The sequence below is a fragment of the Sylvia atricapilla genome, chromosome 3 (assembly GCF_009819655.1).
Source record: "Sylvia atricapilla isolate bSylAtr1 chromosome 3, bSylAtr1.pri, whole genome shotgun sequence".
NCBI lineage: Eukaryota > Metazoa > Chordata > Aves > Passeriformes > Sylviidae > Sylvia > Sylvia atricapilla.
The window spans coordinates 98,444,290-98,466,589 of record NC_089142.1 but is presented as its reverse complement, the minus strand read 5'-3'; the positions used below and the strand labels follow the sequence as shown (position 1 = coordinate 98,466,589).

Genomic DNA, 22,300 nt, shown 5'->3' with positions numbered 1-22,300 from the left:
TGAACAAGACCAAGGATAAAGCCCAGAAAATAGGCAAGCTGTTTTAGATTAGAATTGCCTTGAATTTTCACCCCAAGGTCATCACAAATTATTTTAATTGCTCAAAGTACCTCAGTGACCTTCTCTTCTACCCTCATGCAATCTGATTCTCTTTATTTTTACTATCCAAGCCTTTCTTTAAATTGAATTCCTCAGATAGGACAGGGAGCAGAAGAGCTAGATGATGTCAGGTCTAGTGAGAAGTAGGAAGTAACAAAATTCTCAAAAAAAACGTATAGCCACAGGATTTCTAGCCAACGCACACTTTAACTTTGCATCTAAAATATGTTTTTTACTGTTGCTGAAACAACAGGCACCCTGGAAGGAAATGTACAGCTGCCTTAGGAAACGACATCACCACCTACAGAAAGTCAGCCAGAATTCCATAATCTGCCTTCAGATCCTACCATGAGATCACTGACCCAAGGGCAATACTGAGAGCACTTAAAAGACAACTCCACTCACAGGCAGGAAACAGAGATACAGATATTGAACGGAGGACTTCAAAGGATCTTCAAAGAGAACATATAAAGATACTTTTGTAAATTATACCTTTGTGACAGCCCAAGCTCACACACAACATCTGTAATAGGGCTAAACACAACCTTTATCACTGAAGTGCAGCTTCCCTCAGCCCAGCATCCTCTCGCACGGGCTCATTGCCTCTGTCTCGCTCCCTTAAGGCTCCTGACAGCGCTTCTGCACTTTTCTTGCTATGTGATGCTCAGGACGTAAAATATCAGTAAATTCCATGTGATGGCAACTCAGCTGACCCTGCAGGCTGTCCCCTCAGCCTCTGCTGCCAGAGCTAGCATCACAAGAGAGCTCAGGCAGCAGCAGCTGCCCTGCTGTGGCAGCACGGAGTGGGCTCATGGATCCAAATTTTCAGGGAGGCTTAGAAGCTTTGAAGGCCGTGTGGGGCTTTTGGCCACACTGACCAGACTGCAGTCAGCATCAGAGCTAACACCATTAGTTTGTGCCCCTCAACAGAACACTGCAGGTAGCAAAGTGAAATACAGCCTAGAAAAGAACAGATGCAAGGAACTTTTCTTAGCATAAGAGTGGGAGAGAAGGAGGCAGCAGGAACAAATCCCTAGGCTTACTGACAGAGCAAAGGAGGCATATATCAACCCTGCTCTCTAACTTAAGAGGGGTGGTATTTCAAACTGGCAGGTAAGTAGCTGGCCCTAAGTGAGGAGAAACAGCTGCACACTGTGCTGAGGGTTGCAGCTGTAACAAGTGCTTGTTTCTCCTGTAGCTACCCCTCACTTCCATGGTCAGCCCTGCTGCCACAGGTAGGCTGCAGGTTGTGACTACTTGAACCAGTCCAGGAAGAGTGGCTGGCAAGGAGGAGGGAAAGCAGCAGATTCAAACAGAAATGCAACTTTAAGGCCCAAAACAGGTATTGGGAATATGTGGGAAAGTCTGGGAGAGGAGAGAGGGAAACATCTGGGAGAGAGCAATGGCAGGGTGAAGGCAGGGAAGGGAACTCTTCCATCTATTTGGCCCACACCATTACAGTTAGGTTGGAAAGAGGAGCTGAAAAGTAGGAGAGAATAAAGTAACATGAACATACAAGACTGACATTTCTAGCTAAGTCCAGTGCTGTACTGTTTCAAATGGACAGTGTTATTTACTGGAAAAGTGAGGCTATGGTAGTTCAAATGAAGTCTGTATTAACTAGAGTTGGGTGTTCAGGTTAACAAATGCTAAACTCAGTCAAATTGAACACTTCACTTTGATTCCTGCCAATTTTTAGATGACCATGACATCAAACACACTTATCCTACACTTTAAACCCACCTTTTAATTCAAGCAGCCCTTCTGGCTCTTTCAGCATCTTACAGTCTGTTACAGTTAAATCCAAGTTACAGTTAGCAAGCAAAGGTAATTTCTTTCTAGAGCATGTTTTATTTTATTTGTAAGGGACTTGGGAAAAGCTCTAAACAAAGGCTTTGGGGGGAAAAATTGCATTTAGCCACATCTAAATGAAATCTGTGCTTGTTGGAAATCTCTCCTATCTGATGATGCTTCTCAGACTCAACAGTTACCTGCTGGATCAGAAAAGGGGGCACTGCTGAGCTGGAGATTTCCCAGGAGCTTTTGTTCCCATCCAAACTTCTTCTGGCCACCTTTACTGGTGAGCAAATTGCTTGAGTCTGGAGCAGTACCTCGAGGTGTCTTCTCTCCACTGACTAGAAAACAAGAAATCACAGATTGTTTTATAGCTGAGGGGGACTGAGTCAGTATGTAATCCAAAATTGAAGCTAAAATAAGGGCTGCAGACTTCTATGCTGAGAATAAGAGCCTGCAGTCACAGGATAAAACATTATTAAAAGAAATAGGAAGATTTACTTTCCGTTGTTGTTATGGAACTGAGACAAAAGGAAAATAAACAGAAATGAGTGGTAGGCAAAACATTAAGTGAATGAAGACACAAAGAAGAAATAAAGAATATAATCTTTAGCAACTGTTAAAAAATTCTTTTAGCCAGTAAAAGTATAAGGAATTTTCTTTAATTCTATCCTAATTTTAAGATCTCTTTGAATATTAGAATTTGAGATATATTGTACTTATGCACAGAAACCAAGAGCTATTACTGTATAAATGGAGAGACTGATGCCCCAGGCAATGCAAATTAACATAACACAAAGCAGATGAAACATTCTGACTGCAGAAATGGTTTGGAGATTTTCAGTCTGAACAGGGCTACAGAGGTTGCAGCTTCAAGCATAGGAGAAGAAAGGATGCACTTTAGTTCTGTTGCTCAGCCCAAAGCAGAAGTTTAATTTGTTCAGAGCAGCAATTCTCCAGCCCTCATGTAAGTTGTTGGTCTGAGGTACAGAGCGACAGATCATTGAACACATTTACAAATTAAGCAATTCACTATGCAAGAGATTACAAAAGATGAGTCAGACACAAATGTTTAATAAAAATTTACATGTGGCATCAGAGGTATAGACTGGGCATATTCTAGAGGCCAGTCAATCACAAAACCAGGATCAGAATCCAAATTTTTCCCCAGAGCAGTGGAGTGTGAAGATCCTAGTTTCTGATTCAGACTTAAACGCATGTCAGTCTAAATAAAATAACCTTGTTCTAATTTAACTGGAGTATTGTGCCCAATGTTATTGCAAAGTTAGTGTCAATCACAGGATGCCTGTCTTTTCCCAGCCAGTGTCCAACTGTCATTCATTTTGATAACTGTCACACAGCAAACCAGGTCATGTGGAAATCTATAATCACAGACTGGGTTTTGCACCAGCCTAGCTGGATAGGTGATGGTTCTGCCTCAGCTGGAAGCTGATCTCCCACACTCTGTGTCTCACTACTCACTTAGGCCAAACTGGGAACACATTCCCTGCTCGGCTCCACCAGTAAGGAGTGCACTTCTGCCTAAGCACAATGATTTTGGACATAAACCTTCAGCTTTCAAGGGTCTTTTGAAAATAATGACACCCAGCCCATTCCCCATGGTTTCCAAATGTCAATTATATGGCGAATAAAAGACAAGTCGCTTGCAGATAAAAGGAAAACTTACTTGTTAAATAACAGTCCAGACTAAGGGAGACATTGTCAAAAGCAATAATGGCATCAGAGCCTTCTTCCCATGAAGCAGTGATCTGAAACCAAAACCTGCACAGATTGGAAAAAATGGGATTAAATTCTGCAAGAGAACATGGAATTCAGAGCTCTTCACAATTAAAGCAGTTTTTGAATGGGGGAGAAAACCTTTTCACATATAAAAATATTAAATTGATAGAGAAAGTATCCTCATTTGTAAAAATGAAAGATGACCTGAGGAGGGCAGCTATACAGTAATGTAAGTGGACAGAATAAGAGAACATTGCCCCTCTTCCCTCCAGACACACAACCTGAAGGAAGCAGAAGTGTGTGTATTGGTCAGAAAACAAAGTCCCCTGGATTTTGGCACAAATAAAAAAACCGATCCAACAAACAGACTCCTAAGAAAATCACAAGAGATTTACACCCTCAAGTGCTAAGAAAAGTAAGTAGGCAGGGCTCTTGAAGTAATTTGGAGTTCCTAAAAGGAACTGGCAATCAAAGGCTGAAACCATTTAGAAAGTATTTGGTGTTGATGCACTCTCTAGGAAGCAAAGGGTATCTAACAGCCCTGGCAGTCACAAAAGAGAGGAACTGACACTGGGTACTCCACAGGAAGAGCAGAACTCATTATGTCCTTATAGAAGCTGAGGAGGTTTGCCTTAAATCACTTCCTGATTTAAGGAAAGCTGGCTTTTGCCAGGAAGTTATGCCACTCTTACATTTCCAGAAGAAAGATCACTGTAAATACACCCTCAGTGATATTACAGGTCAACAGGAAGAGCAAAACCTACCCACAACCAAATACTTCAAATCTGACGGTATATTGACCGTGTGTTAATTTTGTGTACTCACGGATTTAGGTTTTTCTCTTAGCTTAGCAAGTTCTTGTTCTCTCAATGCCTATCTGCCACATAAAATCATAATACTCTGCTTAGGAAAGAGAACAATTTCTGAAAGCAGCCAACCATAGCTCAGCAGTCAGATACAATGCTCAGAGGTTGCATCAAGACTATAAAACACATGAAACTATCACATGATGTAGAACAAGCTGCAAGCAAATACAAGTAAATAAAAGTATTTATTTAAACCTAACTCTGTTGTATCTTGACGTTTTATCCCAGCAGAAGTTAAACCCTTTGTGGGTCTCTTCAATGTATAGCTATTGCTGGTGCTTCCTGCTCTATTTTTTAGAGATAAATGTTCAGTCAGAATGTGAATTCTTGCAGGTGTTTCAGTTTAGACAAGAAAATTATGATAGAACAAGGTATTTTTGAAGAGCAGCCCTATTTACTTCGAAAGGCTTTAGAAATCCTGTTTCTTCCTTGCAGTAGGGATCTAAACACTGGCAGATTTTTTTTTCTTCTAGCAGACTCTAGTCCTTTCTGCATGGCACTGGGTCTAAAATATTTTCTCTCAGCTTTGTGTATGTTATCAGCATTTTTAATTAGTCTTGGCAATTCCTACGGTTTTTAAATACTACCTCTCCTTTATCAGCAAGCCAATCTCAAATCCAAAACTCCAGTGAAGTTACCCTGGTCATGTGCATATTTACTGTGGGACAGCACATTCTGGTGTTTTGAATGTGGGTTTTGACTGAGCCTCCTGACTCAAATGTAACCAACAAACATAACCGACAAAGTCAGCAAATGTAACCAACTTCCACTTTATTCTCAAACACAGGGCAGCTTTCCAGAGGTGACAGTGAGGTTTGGCAAAAGCTAAAATAGACCCCAGCGATATTTGTTACTTTGAGGATAAGATTGGAGTGACATTGTCTTCTGCAACTGGTGTTCTTGCTAAGCTACAGCTGGGGACAATCAGAAAAGCTGACACAAACAAAGCAAAAATTCAAACCAGAAAAAACCTCCTGTCAGCCTCCAAAAGGTACAAAGGGTTTAGAACAGACCACAATCCATTCACAACAGAAAAGATTTATATAGTTACTATGTTCCTCCTTCTTTATTTCTGGTAAGGAAAAGCAATGATGTTCCAACACTGAAATTTCTCACTCCCTGGAGATATGCATTGCACATATGGAGAGACTTCTCTAAAACCGATATTTTATGTTCTAAAGACATGAGCAGCTGCCATAAAAGAGCAGGTGACTGACAGGTATAATAGTGGCTATGGTGAAGGAAGAGTAACCCTAACATCAAAGGAAACTCCAAATTGCAAGACACAATTTTCCTTGCTAAATGATCCATCTTTATCAGCTCAAAAGGTGGCAGCTCCATCCATACAAGTCTGAAGATCACAAAAGCATATTTTTAGCCCTCCCAAATCCATAAAAAGTGCAACTGCAGTCTGATGCTGCCAGCAGCCTCACAGTTCTTAGCTGGGATACCTGAAACCCCTTGTGAGTATGTCTAGGAGGAGAACAGAAGGGAACATAAAATCCTTGGATATTAAATTGGCTTCTGACTGAATTGGCTGCCCTCCCCCTGCCTCCCTCCCTCATTTGCTCTACAGCTGACATCCCACAACACTTCAAATGAAATTACAAGCTCTAGCATAAACATAAGCTGTTCAGTTTGAGAAACACCATACGAGACTTCAACAAAAGCTGTTGGACAGACATAGTGGGCTCTGATCTACTTTTCCCAGCAAGTCACAGTGCCAAGCAGCAGAGATGATTGAAATGTGTGTGAAACAGGTCCTAAAGCATCACAGGTCACATTCTGGAGCATTCTGGAGAACCAGCACCTACCTCAGGCTGTAAAATACAGGGTGTAGCTCAGCAGAAGCTTCTCCTTCCCTGTTGTGTGCTGCTGAAATGCCCAGGAAGGGGCAGGGTGGAACCTGGTTCAGCTGCATGTGTTTCAGATAGCTCTGTGTGAAAATCGGTGCCCTGCACACAGTGGCCATTGGTGCTGCACTGAAGGGACCAAAGCTGGTGCACTTGAGCCTCAGTCTGTTTCCTCAGAGTGCACACTAAATGCTACTTGGAGACAGGGACACTTTGATGTGAATTTATGTTTGTAAGGTGTTAAAAGGAGGCTGCGAAATTAATTACAAAGACAAACAAGCAATTCCTCTCTGTCAGCTTTCCCCCCCACAGTACTGCAGACTTCAGCTAAGGGAGCATAAGAGCCAGATACTTCTGCAAAGACTATGATGCACGTTCTTTCTGCCTCCAGGCAATGAAGCACTTCTAAAAATATCTTCAGGCAATTTCCTAAGGTTCATGCCCCAAGGTGTTATGCTTTGATGCACTTTTCATGTCGTGCCTCTTCAGTCAGTTAAGGGTTGTTCTTATGAGAATTATCAATTGTTCAGCTCCTAAGACCTTGAAGGCATGATACAAACCAGTATTTCTGTTGTTGAAAGGAGTGCCAGGTAACATGCCCATATCAGAACAGAATAGGTTGCTTCTTACTTTTATTTACAGTTCATTTAGTTAAGAGACATCCTTGCTGATTTCACCTGCAGGAACACCAGAACCAGCACTCTTCAGAAATTTCCACAAGTTTGCCAAGGATGAAATAAACTAACAGAAATGCCTCCAAAATATAAAATTTCTGTGAGTGTTAAACACTATTAGGATCATCAGTGCTGCTTTGGTTGCCTATTAATCTTATGATTTCCTAACACGAAAGCAGTTTCAGTACAAACCTTCTCTTGAGACCAGCATTTCTGCAACAAATAGTTCATCATTTTATCTTCTCTAGTTTAATGCCACTATTAATTTAGAAATACGATGTCTTTCAAGTTCCATTGAAACAAGATCATCAGTTAACCAGCATTTCAATCATTAGTTTTGGTGGCTTTAGCTTAATGGGCTAATTAAGGGAAATTTAATCAAAACTGAAGATGGAAATGTCATACATCAATGAGATGGAAAAAACCCCACAGACAATCTCATTCCCTTGCTCCCTCTTTTTTTTTTTTTTTTTTCCTTTCTCTTTCTGTTTGATCCCTGAAATCAATGAAATAACTCGCTCTGACTTGGGTGGGAGCTGATGCTGAAGCAGCAGCAGGGCACATGTTGCTGCAGTGACTCAGAACAACTCTGGAGGTGACAATGTCTCACTGGTGTTCCTGCACAGATCAAAGGGGGGTGATGCTGACTGCACTCCCAGCACCTCCCCTGGCCCCAGCACAGCACAGATACTGCTCCACAGCCATGCACAGACACAGATGCTGCAGCAAATGGCCAGGAGAGAATATTCCTGAAGGCAATTATACAGCAGCACCCAAATTACTGCTGGCAAGTTTGTCATGACTTTGTTGCTTAATAAATCCCACCAACTTCTTCACATGCAAGCCAGATCCTCATCAGATAAGTTTGTGTCTGTAAGCTAGATTTCTTCATAGAAATCAAAGTATGGTAGCTATGAAACACTAATGACTTGGATATTAGAAAATCATGACTTGAGAACTGATGGAAATTATTTCTTGACTGTCTCCTTTTGCCTTACTCAACCTGGAGCACAGCTAGAAAGAGGATTCCTTAGCTGTATGACAATTAGGAAGTACAAGTTACACCCTGCAGAGCTGAGTGTTAGCTGAAATGTGAAAGCAAATGCATACAAAGGCCTTTTAAAAAGAAATTCTGTTTGAGGCAAATAGGAAATGCTGTACTGGGGGGACATCCTCCCCCCTTTGTTTCAATCTCCTCTCTGGGGATCATCAGCTCCTCTGTTTGAAGGATACAAATTCTACATAAATTCAAAAACCACTCAAGGGTGACCACTGCTCAAAATATTTCTGTCACAGATAAGAAATGGCACAAAATGAGCTTTTTTTGGTTTGTATCTTTGGCCCCATCTGTGAAATATCAATCCAGATGAACAGTTCTTTGAAAATGTATTTTAACTCAGCTAAATGTGACCAAAACAGGACAATATCAAAGCTTCTGATCTGTAACCTTTCCCATTCCTTGGATTTTCTGAATCTTGGGTTTTATTTCAGTGTGATCAGTGTTTGAGCTTTGTCATATCACCCTGGGTGTTCTCGTTACTTATTTTTTTCTTGATTCTAGTAGAAAAAGGGTTCTCCCCAAAATATTTGTGGCTTATTAGAGAGGGAAATGCAGAACTGAAATGCAAAGTATATTTATAGCTATGTTGGTATAGCCTCCATGAGGACAAACTCAGCTCACATCATCTATCCCTAGATCTTCATTGTACAGAAATGTTAGGTTTTGCATGTATTCTATCTTCTGGTCAAAGGGGAAGAAACCTCCCATTCTCATTGCATTGAAGACCTCTGCAAACTGATTTTGTGTAAATTCTGCAGCTCCCTCCCTTCAGTAACTAGTCTGAATTTCACCTAAATATTGTCCCTGGCTCAGACAGTTGAGGTTTTCATTACCCAGATTCAGGCAGCTGCCTTCATGCCATTATTTTAGAAAGCCTCATAATCATTATTTTTTTTTTCTTTTTATCATAAAAGACAGGGATTATTAACCAAGATTGAACATTAATCTCCTCTCTACTCAATCCCCCATGCAGTGACACAAACACAGCATGTCTGTACGTACCGATCTCATTTCATAACTGGTAATGTTTTGCCTCTGATGGAACTGATTTCTCTCTCTACCTAGCTAAAATAATTATGGCTGAAGCTGCTTGAGACCGAGGTATTCACAGAATGGAGAAATTTCAGGTCACTAACCCTTATTACATTCGGGTTCCCATTAACTTCTGTGTTACAAATGATGCATTGTTAGCTCACTTCACAAAGGAATACTTACTATTTGGGATAAAAGACACATTTAGATGAAATAAGATTATTTGGAGATCTATAAGCATGTTAACCAAACCCAGTTACAGTGACAGAATTGCCATGCAGGAAGTTACTTAATAGCTAGTAATAAAGATTGAGATTCAAAGGTGTTATTAAAGGCAAGCATGCATGTACAAAATCTGTCACAGGTTCTGTGCACACACTGTCACCAAATTCCCCTTTCAGATGCACAGAACAAGATTTTCAGAATAACTCTTTCAGAAGGAGGACAGTCGCAGACAGATGTAATTAAAGCTAGAGAGCAGAAGGGCAGTGATCTGGTTGTTAAGGTCTCACTGCTTTTAACAAGGTAATGTGTGGCCACCTCAGGGCAGCACAGCCTGGGCTTGTTGGGTGAATGTAAGACAGACTGAAGAGATCTGGGTGCAGATGTGACCAATTTATATATATATATACATGGTAATGTATTGACAGACATAGGACTAGCTTGTATGGAGGGTCCTTGTTTCTTCTTGGAGAATGGGAAGAAAATTTAGGAATAACATGAGATAAACAGGCCCCTGGGTCAAAAATATTGCCAAGAACCTTCCTTTTCCTTTTCTTTCCAAATGAGAAACCTGACACCCAGAAACTTAAGATAATTTCTGAAAGGAGTGAGAGGGAAAGACAGAGCAATGCAATAAAAATTACTGGACAAGAAGAGTGCTTATCCACAGCTGGTATGAGGTATGAGATACAGGGGTATGAGATGGGACAATTTCTTTTTGCTGCAATGAATGAGAGGGTCCCCAGGTGCTGTGGCTGCCATTGAGACTGTAGCTGCTGAGGGAGCCACAGAACAGACAATCTCACTCCCACAGACTGCAAGGGAATCCCACATGGACATGAAAACCAAAACCTAATGAGAGTCAGTGTAGTTTGTAAAAACCCAACAAGACAGCAAAATCGGAATAGGTAATGAGGCTAGTTAAAACAAAATAGTGCAGTTGCTGGGACATGAATTCTGACTTGCTGCAACAGAATATCACCCTCTGAGGTAACTGCTGTCCGTGGGCCTTGCTGCTTTCTTCCTCGGGATGCTCTCACTCTTACCCAGCCTTCCATGTAAGTCACCATACTGATGCCTTCCAACATAATAAAATTCTCAGTCTGTTGAGGAGAAGGTCACCAGCAAGAAAATAATTTTGAAGCTCTCCAAGCACTATGAGACCAAAAGAAAATTGGTTTTTCCCTTTCTGAACATGCTTCTCTGCCAGAAGGACATGTCCTGGCCTTGCTGTCAGTGCCAAGGCAAATGATGCTGCTCTGCATGATGAAAATTTAATTTCTAGGGACCTCAAGTAAACTCCTCTCATTCCTTCCTCCATTTGGCCATTACTAATAGAGACTGGCTAAAAATTTAGATGTTGTGATGCGAAAAAATTGAACTTAAGAAGAAAGGAAACTAAGAAACCTTTCTAAGCAGTAAACACATTTAAATTCCTTTTATATTTCTATACAGTCTTGTTCTGCTGTGAGACTGCACTGAGGTGGGACAGGTTGCTATTAATATTAGCCAATTCTACCAGATTCCCCTTACAGAGGTTACAGTGAAATCTTTTTAAAGAAAAGGACAGGGTTAGTAGAGAATATAGGCCTTAAAAGTCCAGAGCTGGGTTGGGCTGGCTCATATGGAATCCACTTCCAAGCAACTTCAGCCAGGTAGTAGAGAGACCCAGAGAACTTTTAGTCTGTGCTGCTCCACATGGCTGGCCTCAGCTTCATCAAGGGAGCAAGAATCGAAGATTTAGAATTGGTTTCTTAAAGCATTAGTTTTCCAGTCAGGCTTCAGCCTATTAGAGTTAATCCTTTGCCACCTCTCACACTGCGTTGCAAACAGTTGCTAAGCCTACAGCAAGCTCCAGAGAATCACTTAGTTACATGTGATTGTATTTTATCTATGTGCTGTACCTTGACCACACTGTTTAACTAACAGAATGTCTCATTATTAGCTACACAAATCACTCATCTTCAATTCCATCAGGCTTCTGCTTGCTCTTGCTGTCACCTTCCCACAGCATTATCATTACTGAAATTTAAATTCACATGTACTAACTAAAAGCAAATATATAAAAAAAGCAAGCCCAATCTACCAGCTACAACATAGCTTTTGAGACTGTTTCCTACTTGCATTTCTGTGAAGTGAATAAAGGCTCATCACTTTTCACTAGGAAACAAATAGTAATTTTCAATCAATTACAACAATCTTACAATAAGGTGGTTCTCTACTCTCAATCCAAATGTTGTAGTATTGCACTAATGTGTAAATTCTGGGAAGTAAAAATAACCATTTCTCTAGCTTTCACTAATCTGTGAAGATTATTTGATTTGCAGATAATGTATCCTTTAGAGATGGGTAAGTGGCTCTACAGAGGATAACAAATCACAGCAAGGATTGTTTGCTCGTGTTGAGTGTATCTCACTGGCAACTTAAAATGCAGCACACCTCTGGAGGTGCTGCTTTTTGCCTCTGGTAGGCACAACCTGTTCATCCAACAACTTAAGGAGCTTTTGCCCACAACTGTGTCCTTTAATTGTAGCTGCTTTGATGACACATCCTTGACCAGCCCCTTGGCCCTTTGTCTGCCATACGCGGAGGATACCGAGCCTCTGGAATTGGGTTACAGCTCTGGTCATCAACTCTGTTATCCACAAAACACATGAGCTCTCAGGATTGTTCTGCTAACATCTTCCAGAACAAGAGCTGGTAGAGAACTTCAGGAAGATGTAAAGTGCTAGCACTTCAGCTTCTTCCATGCAGAAGAGGTAAGACCTCACAGAGGGCGAAATTGTGATTGCACGTGTCCAAGGTTGCCCAGACTAACACAGAGCTAGAAATCTACCATCCCTCAGTCACAATTTAATTTCTTTGTCTTACTCCTCCCTCTTTTCTGTTATTGCAAATTCACCTGAAATGTTCTAGCTGTGATTTTCTGCCAAAGTATAATTTCTCCCAACAGCCTGAGGGATATCAAACATTTAAGAAATGTCTGTTTCTAAAGATAGAGCTGATCTAATTTCTTGGAAGTCTTCCTAATGATTCTTTGAAGTGCTGTAAGCCAAACATGGATATTATGGCTAAGCAGCTTTTAAACAAGCATGCTTTTGAGCAGATTGAGAGCATATTATCTTGTTATTAATAACACTTTCCATTCAGTTTCCTGGTCACAATGGAATGTGCTCTAATGTTGTGTGAAACTGGTACACTGGTGTGCTTTTACTCAAGAGCTTTACTTCTGTGAGGTGATTTAAACTTTCAGCTCCTCCTGTAGAAATATCTGCAATATCATGGTTCTAACACAGACCCTCACAGCTTCTGACACAGGAGCCAATTAGAAAAAGACAGATGCAGCAAGCTTTCAGCAGCACCAGCACTGTGTTCACATCAATTAACTACTTCTTACAGCTCAATAAAATGGCCATTTATCTCCATTTATATACTGGAGTCTCACCAGTACCATTTCAGTGTATACTTCCATAGAATTCCTTCCCAATCTATATAGAAGTCCAGATTTCCTAAGAAACAGGTTTTGAGATGGTAAAAAAGATGCTTGCAGTATTTCCCAGACTCACAAGAGACTTCTTTCTTCCCAGGAAGGATTGGCTTCAACAAAATCAATCTTAGAAGGAAAATCCATTATCACAGTGCAGTTTCTGTGAATAAGTAAGGACAAAACTTTTCAAGAGAACCAAAACTTCAAAGTTTTCCTTGCTCATGTGTTAACCTTCAACAAACTCCCTTCCTTCAGGGAACCCATTTGTCTTTCTCTGTGAGCAATAGGGAAGTAAGTGTGTCAGCACCTTAGATGTAATAGTCAGCACCGTGTTATCAGCTGAATCCATGATTTCTCATGAACCACTGCTAGCCCGACTCCTAAGATCAAAGTGTTCTCTGCCTGACTGTGCAACCAGAGAGGATTTAAAGGAAAGCAATAGTACAAGGGTACAGAATAATTCAGGTACAAAACATTCCCCTGGCAACATTAGGAAATAAATCATGTAAATAATAATGGCAAAAGATACCATTCTTCAAAGGAAACACAGCTGAAGGGAATGAAGCAACCAGGTATTTTTACAAATGGGGCTTCACCAGTGACTGCACAATAAGCTTAATGCTGGCATTTTTTAAATCTTTGACACACATATATTAATTATACATTCAGGACCAAAGCATCGGCAGTGTCCTTGTTGTATTTTCAGCCTGTGTGCATCCCCAAGTGCCAGGAAGATAAAAGACATATTCATACAATGTTTGTTCAAAGTTCTTAGATGGCAAACTATCCCTTAATGAAATCCATTGTTTCTAGGGCTCAAGATTCCAAAAAGACAAAGGACAGCAGTGCTCATGACACAGATGGTACGTGCATCTTGCAGCCTAAGGGCCAGGGCAGCAGGAGGTGAAGTGTGTCTGTGCCTTCTCTGGAAACATCACATGTTAAAAGTAAACAATGAACAAGAGTATTCCCTTAAAGACAACTGGCAAGAAACAGCTAAAACAACACTCCAAATAAGCATATGCTACCAGATAAACTTTCTATGCTTAAAGCCAGAAGAGAGTCATGACTGGCACAGCCCTTTATCAAGATGAGCTTCTGTTACAGCTAACACAAAGGTGTTTGGATGGATCCTTGTCTGATTTTGCAGCAGCTTCTTTTCCCACCTCTTCATCCTCAGATCTAGACACACTGAACACCAGGGGCTTTGGTACCAGAAAAAATATCAGCTATGGAGCTCACATCCAACTCTAGCAAACCATGGGAGAGCACCAAACACACAACACAGAACAGTGTGCAGAGAGAGTGGTTCCCAGTCAATGAAACAAAGACACAGAAGTTTAAGCACCTTTCTGTAGACTACCCATGGAATCAGTTTTTTTAACTAAAACTTTGACTTGGGAGTTGCAAAATTGTGTGCTTTGCCCAAAATACTGTTATTCTCACTGTCTGCTTCTAACAGAAGGACAAAGCCTCTGCCTCACAGAGGACAGAACACTTCTACCCAAGGGAGCAGCTTCCAGGAGCAATGCTGGCCATTTTCATCGCCAGGTAGCTAGTGCTGACAGGACTGATCATCACGCAGGAGAATGAGGAGAGGACTCATACCTATCCAGGATCTCTGGGAGAGGTAAGATCATCCACTGCCATATTCCCAAACCTTCGCCGTTCTCTGAATGCCAGAACGTCCAGCTCTGCTCCTTTCCCGTCTTGTTCTCCACCAGCACCAGGGATACATTTCCCAGCAAGACACCATGGACAAGCCATGACATTCGTAGCTAGAAGAAATAGAACATATGAGATTAAACATCACAAGCATTATTCAAAAGTTAACAAAGTTCTCGATTCTTCTTTCCTTGCTTTCCAGTCACCAAAAAGTTGATTCTCCCATATTTATACTCATGTCATCCCTTTAGGAAAGTCCACAGATGCGGAAGCCAGAAATACTTGGTATATGCTAATAAACACTGAAACTACTGTCCCTTTTTAAAAAAATTATTTGTAAAGTTGAGTCAAAAGTCTGCTTTAGTTTTCACATACATGGCCAATTTTACAGGGATAAGATTATAACTCTATTTTGAGCAGTGCAAAGACTATATTCCCCTAAGATGCCACCTAAGAGATTCAAGTTAAGACTAACAACTTATTCAGTAATAAATTTTTATATTCCTGCGGCAGTAGTAGCAAAAAACACAAGGAGAAGACTGCAATAAGTAGGCATCACTTGTAATCACACCCTCATCCCCCAGATACCCTTTTCAAAATCAGTTTTTACTTTCCATCCAAGTTTCTACAGATTTTTCAATTAAAATTCAGCAATAATTTGGTGGGTTTTTTATTAATTAAAATACTTCAGGGAACCATTTTTCTAACATTTTTGTTATGATAATATAATTGAATCCATTTCTATGCATTTAGCCCTGTATGTCAAATTATTTCATTTAGCTTTCTCATTTTATGACTTTCTCTCTCTCACTGTATAAAAAGAAAAATAATTCCTTCCACATCAGGCTAGTTTCACAATCCATAGTATATGAACACAGTCTTCTTATTTTCTTGCAAAAAGAAGAGGAGCCAGCCCTTTGCTGATAAAAGTAAAGTAAAAGTAAAATACCCATATATGTTGTATTTTGGAGCTGGGTTTCATCTCAATAACAGTAGAGGTGAGAATGTTGAAGGAATCAGTTTATTAAAGCTACATTAACGATGGATGTTTTGGACACAAGAAAGTGTTCAGCACAGTATCTAGTATCCATACATATTTAAAAAAGCACTCTATTTTTTAGAACATCAAAGCCACCACCAAAGTCAGGAGGCTTGGAATTAAGTTTGTATTTTACAAAGGAACACCTGATAATGTTACTTCATTGATTTGATGCCATAGAACACGTATGAATTTCTCAGCATAAAACAAAACTGCTAAATTTTGCTTGCTGTTCCTGTGTCATGGTCTAAGTTTGTTCTGGCAGCCACATCAGATGTAGGCATCAAAATGACAGAAGTGTTGCGAGTTTATTATTCCTAGTTTATGATCACAATTTTGGAGTGGGTGGAACAAAATTCTGGACATCCATTGTATTAATTATCAGTTCTGATTTTTAATCAGTGGGCAAACACTTCAGTTCATCTGCCTGTCTCCAAAGCTACAAAGAAGGAAATGGTTTTATACTGTAGAACTGTGACAGAGACTGAATAATCTAAACGGGGCTCTTTTCTCTCTCCAGTCTAAAAATCACTGGACTTGCCTAGAATCCATTTTACTCTATGGCCCAAGGATTGATGAATGTACAACCAGATATGCCAGTTTTTCTCTGTGAAACCATTTTGTTACATCATTTTGGCCATACATCCAAAATTGATGTGTAAGATTTTGAGTGGTCCAGCAAACCATCACAGGTGCCCACAGCACTTCTGGGGACAAGCTGGTCAAGCCTGGACACTGTTCAAGTCCAACTTTCAGCTCACTCCCACCCCAGTCCTGGGAAAGGATTCATGGAGTCCCAAGGCTATTTCCAGTGTCAGACAGTGGAAACCACAGCATCAAGTGTGAGGATTTTCACCTCCCTGACACCAGAGAGAAAAAACAGAGTTGAGCAGGATGGCCAGGAACTATTTCAGATTCACAACATGAGAGCCATGGAGGCAGCTGAGGAGGGCTGAGTTCATACCCAGCAACCAGAACCAACACTGGTGAGAGAGGCTGACAACAAATGTTCATGGTATAGGAGCCTAATGCCTTCAAACTTGGTGTCTGCATGGCTGCTCTTAACAGGTGACAACCAAGATGAAAGAACTTGTTGGGTATTCTATATTTTCAAATGCCTACAAAGTGAGGCATTTAATTAGTATGAATTTAAAGTGAAAATTTATACCTTTCAGATCAAATAATTTCCCTTGAGAAAACTGATCAGGAGTTAACTACAAGTTTTAATAAGTTTGGAATACCAGTGGACACTTAAACCCCTCTTTTTATACCAGGGAAAGCAACACCTCTTACTGAGACTCCACATGTCCACTTTTAGGACCCAAGTGCCAACTCCCTGTCTGACACAGTATGTGACATTTTTAATACAGGTGAGTACAACTTCACTGTACTGTTTAGGTAGTTTAAATTTTGAGAGGTAAAGCTCTTGCTGGACAGAAGCTTTCAGACCTCTGTCTCTTCTGGAGAGCTGCCAGAAGGTAAGAGGCAACATCTACATGGTCAGAAGTGAGGGGAGAGCAAGCCTTTGATAGCTGTTAATGTAACACTAGAGCAAAAGCTGAAGCAATTGATGAATTGGAATGAATGCCTTTGCACACATGTCAGCTGTTTGAAGGAAAGAAGTAGCTGGCAATAGATGTGGGAGATCAGCTCATTGGCAAAGTGCAATATGCAAACTCTAATGAACTGGCTCTGAGTGAATCGACTGGCACTGTGTCCAAATGGGCATTTTTGGCTGTGATTTCCATGGTTTCTAAGCTTCACAGCAGGGCAGTCCAGGTCTTTTCACACCTGCTGAAGTGAACCAGAGCAGATGATGAGCTGGATATCATAGTAAAGGCTTCTGAATGGGGCTGGCATTCATTCTGTAGAATACAGCATCAATGATGGCAGATGGCACTACATACACAGTGTGCCCTGCAAGCAGAGCAGTGGCCCATTTGGAAAAAAAATCTAAATCTGGGCTGTTGGTGGAATACCCTAACATTATGCATCAAACATTTCCCTCTGTGTTAAACCAGCAGCAAAACATTCAGATGCTAGAAACATCACTGAGAAATTAATTAAGCAGTGAAGGTAGGCAGTGGCTCAATGGCACCTTGCTTTCTGGCTTTAGAACCCACCAGAGCTGGTGGTCAGCTGTTCATATGCAAACCCACCGACTCAGTAAATAAAATGGTCTAAACTGATCTGGGGAAAATTAATGGGAGGTAGAGCCCATGGTAAATACACAGCATATTGAGGAAAACTCAGGTCAGATTGCTACACGCACTATACTGTGAACACCATCTGGAAGGATGCATTCTGAGAATCCCCTTAGCCTCGGAGCTGGTGGAGTTTCTGAACTGACAAACAGGAGACTCAACACATCCCAGAAAGAAAAAAAAAAACAACCCAAAACACCCAAAATAACCTTCATCAATATCAACAGGGCTTGGCACGTGAAGAAAAACAGGAAAGGTAGATTTTCCAGCACAAGCTGCATAATTTGAGGACTGCTTTAGAACTGAGACTTCAATTTTACTTCCTAATGCAAAAAAAAAAAAAAAAAAAAAAAAAAAAAAAAAAAAAAAAAAAGAAAAAGAAAATACCAAGAACCTTCTGGGTGAAGTTTGAATTTGCTGACACCTGTGAATCTACTTTAATGGCTAGAAACCTTCTAGCATAAACCATCTCTGAGATGCCTGACCGAGGACCAATGACACACACTTGCAGCAGCATAAATAAAACATTCTGCAGTGACACCCTGGAGAGCTGCTGTTTCTTTTTCCTCCCTTTCTGCATGGCAATGATGCTGACTATTAGCATTATGTTCCTACCTGGCAGGAATAAATACTTGGCCATCTTCAACACAAGTGGAAAAAGAAATTGGAAAAGAAAAACATACTTCAAACAGGGCTTAGAGTAAAATATTTTTAGGAAGACAGAGAGGAGTCTACAGGCATTTTGGTCCCAAGGAACTAGTGTAGTTGGGCCTCACTTGGTGGCTCTCTGGCCAGCAACACCTTAACTCTAGACCACAGGTTTTCCTCTTGTGAGACAGCACATTACTTACCTCTGGTGCCCCTAAGTCCTTGCTCCCCCCATTCCATGATGCCTGCTCAAAGGAATTGCTCAAAATTTGCCTGACAAAGAACAGTGGATTCTTGAAATGTAGACACTTAGTCTCCTGAAATACATTACTGTTTCCTTGGGTCTTCTTCAGTGGAAGGGAAACAGTAGAAATTGTTTTCAGCTGTGAATGCAGTGACCCAGTAAATGCAGCTCAGGTATTAAAGAAGCTTGGAAAACATCTCTGTTGAGGAGAAACTGAAGCTGCATGTTAGAATATGATTTGCACAGAATTAGGCAATAACTGCAGACACCTTTGCCAAGTCTCAGTAAGCTTTGTACATGAATATGAGCTACCTTTGACATGTAAAGTTTATCATACTGACGATATTTTTTTTCTTACTAGAAATGAGAAATGGTTGCACACAAGAGTACAAGCAAAGACATCTATTACTACTGTTCAGCAATTCAGACTTGGACTCTCATGAATAATAAAGAGGATCAAAAGGTCTTGTTCCTGGTTTTTGGCCAGATCTACAACAATGCATGATCAGACTCTCTTGTAGTCTGCAAACACTTCTGCTTCAGATGAGAACCCAGGTGTGCAAGCAAAAAAAACCTTTTGTAAATGATAGAATTATAATTAACCGATCTAATTATGTACCTTTAAAATACCTAGACAGGCAAGAGAAGCTCATGTTTTATATGAGCAGATTCTCCTACTATTTGTTCTCCCATTATTTCTTACTTTATTTCAGAAAACAGACAAAGAGAAAAATAAAAGCATCAACAAAAGAGAAAGCGTTCAGAATTCTGATGTCAGAGTACTGTGGAATGACCAGCATTCAAGAGATTTCAGATGCTATTGATCCTCTGATCCAATGACACAAAAGCCAGGTGGGAAAGAGAACAAGAGAAGACAGATGACAGTGAAGAAGCCGTACAGATTTTAAAACCAACAATTTAAAATAAAAAAGTATGCTAAGAATATTCTGCCAAGTAAAGCACATGAAAGGCTGAGCTAGAGGCATATCTATGTTGCATTTTTCATGCTTGTAAATTTTCAGTGCTGATGTTATTACCATGTATACTTCTAAGTTATTTAAAGCTCAGCAAGTAGAGAACAGGAGACACACTCTGCAGGTGTAAGCATAGGGCTCAGAAAACACTCAAGGAATGATTTATATTATTGACTTACATGCCTTGAAAAAATGCAACACTTCTGCATAGAAAAGAGAACTGAATTAATAAAAGAGAGGATGAAAACATCTTTATATCTGTAAACCTGACTGAGAAGGCAAATTTCAACTGTACTGATCTACATCAACATGTTATATTTATTTTCAAGGGAGAGGACATTTACTTTCAAAAAATAATTTCAGGTGATAAAGAAATCTGGCCCAGTTTAGTACTAAACTTACATATCATAATGCTGGCTTTCAAGAAACAGCTAGTTAAAATGTCAAAATAGCATGAGAAAAATATTTTCATTATTTTAAACACAGCCAAAAGCACAAAGCACATTTACTATCACAGGAATCTGTTTTCATTTTTTCCCAGCACAACTATACACTTTAAAAAGTTTGACCCAGGGCCTACCAGGAAAATGAAATAATCTGGTTCCTAATCACAAAGCAGTCTCTCTTGCAGAGTTCACTTACTCTGTGGAGGTGCATGCAATAACATTTAAGGCTAATTTCAAGTTCACCCCCACACAGGCAGCAGCAGCTCTCCTGTTACTCTCCTTCTCTATGAGAGCCCACAAGAAAGCTACAGGCTCGACTTGTGCTTATCAGGTGTGGTATTGAGATTGTCTCACAGATTCCCCTTGAGCTGAGCAAAGCACAGCCTTTCTAAAAATCATTCTCCAGACTTCTCGTGTTTCTGGAGTGACTTCCAAGCAGAAGGGGTAGTAACAACCCACCACAAAATGAAATGTTGCAGCACACTTGCTAGACTACAGCCCAGGCAGGTACAAGTGTACCAGCCTCTTGCATGTCTTTATGAGAAAAATCCATGCACCTTGGGAAGAAATAGGCATGTTTCTTATGATCTACAGGTAGCAAAACATCCTTCAAAGCTGTGGATGCAGACATCAGGGAACATCTCTAAAAAATGGAAGGAAAAGCAAATCAGCACATAGGACTGTACCTTACAGCAATAATGCTGGACCGAGGGAGACGGGATTGCCTTGTCCAGACATGGAGGGTCAGAACCAAGTCTCTAGCTTCCACACAAAGGTGAGTAATCCCTGGGCATCTGCAACACTTCTGTCAGCTCTCTGACTTTGTGAAGCACTGAGAAGGTGGTGGCCATGACGTTTTGGACACTGTGCACACCTAGGGGCTATCACCTGTGGCGAAGCAATTAGTTTTGCCATGGGTGGTGTCTGAGATGACAGCACTTCCCTTGGATTTAATTGCAATGTGGTTTTCTAGGTTCCCAAACACTAGTACAGCTTCTAATGACATGCATATGGATTTCTTCTTCAAAATGAGGAAACGCTATCCATCTCATGCCCCTCTTTGCCCTGTCAGCCTTGTACATGCCAGCTGATTCCCACTCAGAGGAGAGGAATCTCAATGTCACAGAAGGGGCAAATAATGCTGTGCTTTACTGCTTGAGCTCTAAAAACCCTGCCTTTAAATCAGGCCACTATTTCACTTAATTCTTTGCACTTCACGTGCATTCCTATGCTCAATTACACGTGCTTTGCTTCCAGTAAACTTTTACACATGGGTTAAAAGGTTTTCACTCTTGATTACTGTGACTGGTTCCAGAAACATTTCCTGAGCTTTTTGTTGCATCTCCCCTCTTTGGCTACTTCAGGGTAATGGAGCATCACTTCATGGACTACGTGAACCACTTCCTGCATTCACCCAAGATTTAGTAGAAGTGCCACAGTTTCCCTCTTCCATACGGAGTGGGTTTTAAACGCAGACTAGAAGGGGTCAACAAGCAAAGGGCTCTATGGAAAGCGCAACATAAAAAACATAACAAAGGCTGTCTGGACTGCAAACAAGAGAGATTCTTTGAAGCTGAGATACTCCAGCCAAGATTTAATAAAACAACAAAAGGAAAGAGAAAAACTAAGTGAACCCAGAATAAAGGGCAGCATCACAAACTGACTGCTCTGACCTGCCAAAGGCACTGAAGAACAAAGAAAATGAAAATATAAGGCTGCTCAAAACAAACAGGAGTGAAGTGCAATACAAAGCTATAGAGAAGGTGGAAGGCACATTAGGGCCAATCCCAAAAGCGTGGGAAAGTACAGGCTGTGTTTATTACAGTATCTTCTGTGTGCATTTTTATCCTTTTCCCATCTTTTGATGCATGTGGGGCAGTGCAGAGTAGGGGAGGCTGACGTTTCCCTTCCTGAGTTAAAAAGGAGTCTCCTGCAGAGTGTGGAAAGGGCAGGCAGCCCTGCAGGCTCCTGGTGACTGAACCCAGGCCACAGAGAGCACAGAGATGGAGTGTCACACTAGTCCTGCACTCAGTGACAGTTCATATGCCAAGCTCATCCTTGCTGTGGTGTCTCTAAGTGCTAACACCAACACCACTGCAGACAGCTGCTCAGAGCCTCAGCAGGGAAGGTCTTTGGACCAGGCTGGTCAGTCACCTCCTTTTCCAGTCTGCCACAATGGAAGATTAAACAGCCAGGCTCAGGGGGGAAAAACAATCTTGAAGCATTAGAAACTCTTAGTGTCTGGCACCCACT

General features: G+C 40.8%; 1 protein-coding gene across 1 annotated transcript in view; it reads right to left on the bottom strand.

Annotated features, from left to right (window-relative positions):
* ALK (ALK receptor tyrosine kinase) overlaps positions 1-22,300 on the bottom strand; it is a 220,891-nt gene that overhangs the window by 41,488 nt on the left and 157,103 nt on the right. The window contains exons 9-11 of the mRNA XM_066314448.1: positions 14,436-14,605; positions 3,581-3,675; positions 2,091-2,234 (exon numbers count right to left, since the gene is read on the bottom strand). Of these exons, the coding sequence (XP_066170545.1) occupies positions 2,091-2,234; positions 3,581-3,675; positions 14,436-14,605 (409 nt within the window). The remainder of the gene's footprint in view (positions 1-2,090; positions 2,235-3,580; positions 3,676-14,435; positions 14,606-22,300) is intronic.